Raw genomic sequence first — 8,606 nt, 5'->3', positions numbered from 1 at the left:
TCTGACGAGGGAAACAACAAAGTTAGCAACAACGAAGATCGCAGAGGGCTTTTCTCTGGAGCATTTAGTACCGAGGTGACCAAACACTCAGGCGATGAGACGGAGTGGCGCTGCTGCTTATATCCAGGGCAGGAGCCTTCTCAACGAGCTGCAGGTGTGTGCCCGGGTTGAACCCTGCCGCTTCCCAGGGGTGGYACAWAGGTGACCTCTGGTGGATGTCCAAGGAATAGCGGCTCGGAGACCAGTAAATAATAACTAAAGGAAATTAACTAAGGCACAAACAAGGGGAACAAACACAGACCCTGACACCTGGGAGGGGATGTCAACTGGCACCATCATGGACACATAATTGAATAAAGGGGCTATCACCATTTTTATTACATTCACCTTACCCCATAAAGAAAGTCTCAATTTTGTCCATTTATCAAGATTAGTTTTTATCTTCTGAAGAAGCGGTTCCATATTCAGATGCATTATTTCCTCTAAATTTGGGTGGAGTCGTATACCTAGATATTTCATACCTGAAGGGACCCACCTAAAGTTAAATGGTGTAATATCATTTGAATGACATGTTTGGGATATGGGCATACACTCAGATTTGCTCCAATTAATCTTATATCCTGAAAGTTTTGAATATGATTCAACACACTGTAATAGGGCTGGAATAGAGACGATTGGATCTGCTATAATAGCTAAGATGTCATCCGCATACATAAGCACCTTGTGCTCTTTCCCTCCYGCATGRGTTCCTTTAATTCCTGGGTTGACTCTTATYGCCGTTGCTARTGGTTCCACAACCAGCGTGAAAAGCAACGGGGATAAGGCACATTCCTGCCTTGTCCCTCTGGCAAGATGAAAAAATTTAGATAGCTGACCATTCATCATAATTACTGCTTTTGGCTTHGAATATAATATTTCAACCCATTTGCAGAACCTAGACCCGAAACCGAATTTCAGAAGTGTTGTTTTAAGAAACCCCCATTCCACACGGTCAAAGGCTTTCTCGGCATCCAAAGAGAACACAGCAACAGGGATTGAATTAGAGCGATTCAAATGTATTAGATGAGCAAGGTTGAGGACCTGTTCTTGATAAAGCCTACTTGATCTTCATTTATAATATGTGGAAGTACTTTTTCTAATCGCGATGCTAATGTTCGTGTTAATATTTTGCAGTCTACTCCTATGAGACTAATAGGTCTGAAATTAGATGGATCTGACACATCTCTGTCTTTTTTTGGAATAAGTGATATCAGAGCCTCATTGAAAGTATCAGGTAAAAAGCCTGAATCGAAGGCTTCTCTGTATACCTCATGTAGTACTGGGGTTATGGTGTCAATATATTTTCTATAATATTCAACCGGCAAGCCATGAAACATGACTGAAACATTAAATATATTCACAGGGATCTCTTTTATATATTTTTTTTCTATTTCATATTATTTTACCAAAGTTTCACTTCTTTCTGCTCTTTCCTCTCGTCTAATGGATCCAGAGTGTAAACCGTGCCAGAAAGATTGGATTCTCTTCCAGGAAAAATGCTACCTGTTTTACGATCCACATCCTTGGAAGTCTTGGACAGGAAGTCGGACATTTTGTCAGGACAAACATGCAGATTTGGTTGTTATTGATGATCTGGAGGAGCAGGTAAAATCTGACACCACCTCTACACTAACATGGGAATTTAAAACGACCGTGGAAGTCTGGAAGTTTCTGTGTAAAATTAATGGCTTGACGTAAAAAGGTTTATAAAAAATCTAAGATAATCTGCTCACAGGAATTTGTCAGCAATCACACCAAATACTACTATGACAAAGACCACGGATACTGGATGGGGTTACAACAAACTAACAACAACTGGATCTGGGTGGATGGACGAAGAGACACTCTTGGGTAAGAACCAGACAAAACAAAAATGTAAATGAATAATTTTAGTTTTTCCCCTACAAACCAGCACATTTCCAGGTGTCCTTTTCTCTGTCCAGCCTCAGCACACCTGTGCAGTAATCAGGATGGATTCTCTGGGCGAAGGAGACGAACAGATTTAACAGATTTATGAACAACATCTGAGAGAAATAGTAAATGGAAAAGTCTTTAATCTTTGTGTTCAGCTCATAAAAAAAACAATAGTGTGTTTTTTGTTTAAAAAATAAATAAAATAATAATAAAAAAATGTAAATATATTCCACCAAGCTTGCAGAAGAGTTAAAGCTACATTACAATGGATTTATCCATCACTGAACTCTGGGTTTGTTCCCAGTATGGATATAACTCTGACATTAAGAACAATGCCAAAAAAGTAGCATTATGATTTTTAGAATTAAGAATAATAATCTAATAAATCTTGACCAGGACTATAATAACTTTCCATTACATTTTAGTTTTATTTCTTCTGATTTTTTTGTCTAGTTTAGTTAATTTTAATTACTTTGAACTCTGCACTTGAAAATATTACTGTGGTTATTGTCTTGCGGCTTTGTATACATGTACACAGACACTTTGCTGTCGCCATTTCGCCGCCAGGGGGCGCATGGAGCGCCGTAATTTACCGACAGCTGACGTAAACGGCTCGTTTGAGGGGTTAAAAAAATAAATTTCACGAGTTCAAAAGGCTAATAGGTTCATATACACAAAAATGAAGTATATTATATCTATAATTTCAATATGTTTTAGTTAGTTTTACAAACATATGATATATTTCCAGTTAGTTACAGTTTTTCCAAATTAATTACCATTTTTATTTATTTGTTTGTTCAGTTATTGTTATTTTGTTTGTTTTATTTAACTGTAGTAGCCTTGCTCCCTGTCTGGTACAGTTTCTAACATGTCTAATGATGTTAAATACGTGAAACATTACATCAATGATGATGGTGACATTTATACGCTGCGTCTGAATCAACAATCTAATATCTGATTTTCTGAAAGACTGCTAGTTTTCTGTTGGTTTTGAATGGTTTTAGATGTAACTGTAAAACAATATTTATATATTTTTAATCCAATCTTGCAAGTACATTCCACTCATTTAATTTAATACTGATGTTTGATATCAATGAGCTGAGATTTTATTTTGCTCTGAGGTTCATGTTTCCGTCTTAAAGGTTCTGGGTGAAGGAGCATCTCCGTACCTCAGGTCCAAAAGTGCTGCTGATCCCGGAGAGAAAACTCACAGAAAGCTGGGGCAAAGCAGGTGATGGTTTTGCAAACAAATTCATCTGTGAGCGTGAAGCTCTTTTCAGGTTCAAGTAGCAGGATTCCTGCAGGAATGATAAAGCGTGTCATCATTTTTTGGTAAATTTCAGAACTGAACATGGAAACATCTTTATGTTCAAGTTGTCGCACTTTAGGACTGAAAATATATTTAAAATAAACCCAAAGCATAAGCTGATTGAAAGCTTATTTTGACATAATGTGGATTCCTGTCCAGATTGGGTTCACATTGGGAGGATCTGGTTTCAGATCATTTGTTTTTTGGAGTGGACCAAGTAGAGCCATGATGTTTGTCTCTACTTGCTAGAAATCTACAGTACAATACTTTTTATTACTCTCTCTACACACTTTATTACATTTCACATGTCCATCATAATTTATAAATATATGTGTTAGAGATTATTTAACCATTGTGATTGTGTTTTGTTAGGAGGAGTTTACTAAAACCACAACTTCTTCACATTAATTAACATATTATTTTGCTTTAACAGCCTTTCACTTTGCTCATCAGAGTAAATTAATGCACTTATAAAATGCTACACATGCAGTCATTTCTCATGTATTTGTTGCTTTTGTATTTATTATATTCTATGTTTTTCATTTACTTTAGTAGTGAACATCTGCATGCTTATTTTCTGTCTAATAAAATATGTAAAATAATTTTGTTGGTTCATTATTTTGTCTCCTTCGGGGCCATAAAGAAAAATAATTTTACTAATACAAATTAGAGCATGAAAAGGTCAAACTCAGCAGCTGAACTGATGCATTTTAGGCTTCATGCATCCTCTTTTCAAATACTTGAATATTGTTGAATAAAAATCCCCAAAATATGAATATAATTCACCTCATTTGGACCTATGGGTTTTCTATAAAGCACAATGTTTACAACACCTGAAATCACTTAAAAAAAGAAGAAAAAGAAATTGTTTACTGCCCCTGTGAGCCTTTTCTAAAGTCTGGCCCCGTGGAAAACTACTGGTGTAAATTTGAGAAACTGCTTAAACATATGTGAATGTTGAAGTTCACATTTATGCATTGTGCTGTATATTGTTACCAGCTATAACACAGATCACATCCTGAAATATCCAGACGATACGATAATTGTGGGCCTCATTCAGGACAACAGTGAAGTGGATTACAGAGAAGAGGTAGAGCATCTTGTGGACTGCATGGTGTAGAGAGAGCAACCAGTCCAAGGCTAGAGGGAGGCCTTGTTCTAACATTCAGATCTTTATATTATACTTTAGAATGACAAGGTCAACTGGAAGAAGAGAATGCATCCTCAAAAGCCTGACCGTCTACTTCAGAGATCCTCAAATCTAGTCCTGCAACTTAAAAATCAAAGCATTTACTGAGATTTTAGAAAAACAGGAACAGGTAACAAACAGCTGATTTATTTGAAGATAGTCTCAAGCCTTGTTACCCGATCACAAGCTGAATGGAGTTTCTAGCTGAAAAGTAGTTTAGCTGTGAAATAGCACAAAGTTACCTCATGTGGAATTTCCATCATTTAAATAAAAGCAAAGAAATTTACAAAAAGTAAAATATGTTAAAGAATAGAATATACTTTATTGATCTCTAAGGTAACATATATGTACAAGCACACACAATATATGCAATATGTTCATCTATAAATAAAACAATAGTTAAAAAATAACTGGAAAGGAGCCGAATTAGATGAACGTGTAATACTTGAGTGGTTAAAATAGCCCATGCAGACGTAAAAACACGCGGCAAAAAGTGTAGCAACTATAAGGAAGTAGAAAAATAATAGTAAAGAATAAAGAGAAACGGGAAATTAAACAGCAAAACAGACAGCTGAACTTCAGTGCTTCTCATCTGCACAAACAAGCACAAATTAATTGTTTTAGCAGTTAAAAAGAAGTACCGGTCCGCCGCTGGAGACGCTCCGAATGCAGCCTTAACCGAAGAACGATTCCAATAGAGCATGTACGTTGTGCACATCCGCCGAGTGCGCAGCGAGTCCGCCATTAAATAGAACACTATCTATAGGCCGAGCGATCCGTTGACCTTGCTTGAGGGCATATAAGAGGCTGATTTCTATTTTCGCAGGTGGGTTGTGTTTAGAACTAAGGCACCATTGTTAGAAGTGTTTTTAAGTGCAGGACAATATTTTATTAACATCAATTATATTCTGAGATATTTATAAGTGACTGTTTACTGCCGTTAGCTTTAATGCTAACGGCAATGGTTGACAACTCAGCACTTACAAAATACAGGACAGCTCAATTGTGACATCATTGTACAATATTTCTTATTTCCCCAGCAACATGAGTCGTTTCTAGGGTTGCCACCCGTCCCGTAAAATGTGAAATCGTCCATTATTTGGTACTTAATTAGGTTGAATTCCATATTGAACCCATACAGGGCGCGATTTTTCCGTATTTTCACAAATATCCGATAGATATTTAACAATAAATGTAACGTTAAAATAAAACGTAGGAAAGGTCAGTAAAAATGTCGCGGCGGGACCAACCAAACCCTCTCAGCCCGCTGCATAACGGCGCTGCCAGCAGGAACCGCGGTCCTGGTTGCCTAGAGACAGACGCTACACACCTTGACGCTTTCTACATCCGCGCGTTTTCCGTTCGATAGTCCGCCACCTCATCGGAAGAAAATAGGACAGAGTTAATGTTTTACATTACCTGGCCTGCTCACCATAGTAATCTGGCTGATTTTTTATTAAAGTATCTTGTACAAGAGCAAAGATTATTAAGTATATTAAATGCATTCTGTACGCAAGGGCAGGAAATGTTAATGAGACAGAATACTACTTGACAAGAAAGGTTTGTTACAGAAGCAGATGTGTTTGTCTGAGCACCATGACGTCTTTTAAAAAGAGGAAGAGGAACCCGCCTGCTTTCCAATGAGCTACAGCTGGGCTCCTTCAAGCAAAAGATATGTTCTCATATCTTTTTCTATTACTTATTTTCTTTGTAAAGGATGAAGAACAGCGGGGATGATGACTCCAATTCTACAGACAATGACAATCGTAAGTGACTCAATACATGTTTTATGAAGACTAAAAAGTAACATTAACACCAACACTGTAAAACATTTTAGCTGAATTTAGTTATGTCTATCAAAAAAATCAGTGATCGGCCAGAGAACTGCAGTCGGTGCACCCTACTTTCTTTTTGTAACAGTAATCAGTATGTAGAGCAATTGAGTAATGACCATTAAAACAAACAAAATCTATTTAACAGCTATTGCAGAAGTACCGGATATATTTTGAATACGTCTACATATTTGACAGAATATTCCCAAGGAAAACAAATCCTTACTCTAAGGTGCTTATCCAAGATGTTGACTATCGTTTGTCATCCTGGCTCAGACAGAGTATTGCTTTGTCACGCAGTATGGATTGTCCAAGGACGAGGGGCCGTTAGGTATCATGAACACAGCTGCACAGCTTTTTATTCCACTGGTGTTTATTCTACCACGTGTTTTGGTCCACTTCTGGTTAAAGTAGCAAGAAGAGAAGAAATGGGATATTATACTCAAAGGCCTCACTACTAGAGCTTTCCACATCAATTTACTGACATCCCTTGATGCAGACTTGTTAATAGCTCTTATAAGGTTCAGTGCACAATGTGGGAAACCAGCTGAAATTAAGATAGCCAGCCTTCCACTGCCGACACAGGGGGAGCTAATTCAGAAAACAATGATTGTAAAGTCTCACTGGTACAACTCAGTAGCGGCTCCAAACAGCCATATTTGCTGTCAGTTCAACTCAGCTGAGTTTGCCGTTTACCCAAGGTCTGTTTCCTCCCAGCTGCAAGTCCAGGAAGCGTAGCTGGCCAGTGATCCTGCAGGACGGATCCAGCTTGTGATTCTACCCACACAGTATCTTATTCTGAGTGTTGATGGCATGGCATATTCCAGATCAGCTGCTGACATTTTCTAGATTTGTTGATATGCCAGGTAACCAGAAACTCCAAAAAGTAGAAATGCTGTTAACAAAAATCCAATTATTTGTTATCTTCACCATCCTTGATGGACAACATGGACAGACGCAATCCTCCACCTGTCCCAGGAGTCCATCCTGCTTCTGGTTGTGTTTACCTAAAGCACTGAGTCACAGATGATTTTCCATGTTTTCCTGTTCTATTAAACTGGCACTAAGAAAATAACTTGTACTCCTCTACAGGCATCCAGGCCCTCTGATGATTTATAACTTTTATACCTTAACAAGTTCATTGTTTCTTTTAGATGAAGCAGAAGAAGAAAGATCAGAACTCTCTAACTCTCATCTGTTTTTGGGGTGTTTGTGGATTTCTTCTATCCTGGTAGCTGGATCAATCGTCTACAGTGAGTTTCATTTCAACATAATACAGTTTAAGTAGCTTTTAGACTTTTTAGAGCAGTGGTTCTTAACCTTTTTTGAGGTACCGAACCCCCCAGTTTCATATGTGCATTCACCGAACCCTTCTTATTGCTACTCCCCCACCCCGACACACAAAATACTTTGCGGTATTCTGATTTAGTAATGTAATTATATTAGTTGTGTTACCACCCCCACGCCGCTAGAGGCAGTAGCAACCCCGAAAAGATGCGACTAAGGAGCAGATTTAGATTATAGAATTTGGTAAAAACGGTGAGTTTTGCTGAAGTAATTAAAGACACAAGTTAAAATCCATGCTGAGAGTGGAGCTCCTTCAATCAGGGCTCCTCCGCAGCACTGATTAGCTAAGCAATGTAACGTGATCCTTTGCAGCAAGTGATGGCAAAGTTGGGCGCGTCATCACGACTTTACACTTTATGTGTCTTTATCTCCGCAGCAGAGGCTCCGCCGAACCCCTGGGGTTCAATCGAACCCAGGTTAAGAACCACTGCTTTAGAGATTTAATGCATTGGATACAAGTGTCCAGCAGGAGGATGAGTTATGAAGGTTGGGAAAAGGTCAAGGGCACTGAAGTGTCACCAAGAATCAATTTAACTTAATGCTGCTCAGCTTGAAACCTGTCAAAGTGTTAAAATTTTATATGGAAGATCTAAAGGCGAAGTCGTGGAGAGGAGGTTGTCTGGCTTGTGAAACTCAGGATCTCACCCAGGAAGAAGCTTTGAGGCTGGGCGTGAGACTGACGAGCACTCTGGAGCTCGGCACACTGGGTAACCACGAGTTCAGGGGCCGCTAGCTCCAGAACCATGGAGCCAGCGGTGCAGCCAGGAACCAAGGAGCCAGCGGTGCGGCCAGGAACCAAAGAGCCAGCGGTGCGGCCAGGAACCATGAAGCCAGCGGTGCAGCCAGGAACCATGAAGCCAGCGGTTCAGCCCGACACCAAGGAGCCAGCGGTGCGGCCAGGAACCATGAAGCCAGCGGTGCAGCCAGGAACCAAGGAGCCAGCGGTGCAGCCAGGAACCAAGGAGCCAGCGGTGCA

The 8,606-nt window shown here is 39.3% G+C and overlaps 1 protein-coding gene across 1 annotated transcript in view; it reads left to right on the top strand.

Annotated features, from left to right (window-relative positions):
• The window catches only part of LOC103477540 (killer cell lectin-like receptor subfamily F member 1), an 18,397-nt gene that overhangs the window by 4,354 nt on the left and 5,437 nt on the right, over positions 1-8,606 (top strand). Inside the window, exons 4-7 of the mRNA XM_008430699.2 lie at positions 1,493-1,644; positions 1,775-1,890; positions 3,096-3,184; positions 6,168-6,217. Of these exons, the coding sequence (XP_008428921.2) occupies positions 1,493-1,644; positions 1,775-1,890; positions 3,096-3,184; positions 6,168-6,172 (362 nt within the window). The 3' untranslated portion in view covers positions 6,173-6,217. The remainder of the gene's footprint in view (positions 1-1,492; positions 1,645-1,774; positions 1,891-3,095; positions 3,185-6,167; positions 6,218-8,606) is intronic.

This window comes from Poecilia reticulata, linkage group LG16 (genome assembly GCF_000633615.1).
Source record: "Poecilia reticulata strain Guanapo linkage group LG16, Guppy_female_1.0+MT, whole genome shotgun sequence".
Taxonomy (NCBI): Eukaryota; Metazoa; Chordata; class Actinopteri; order Cyprinodontiformes; family Poeciliidae; genus Poecilia; species Poecilia reticulata.
This window is presented reverse-complemented; position numbering and strand designations above follow the sequence as displayed.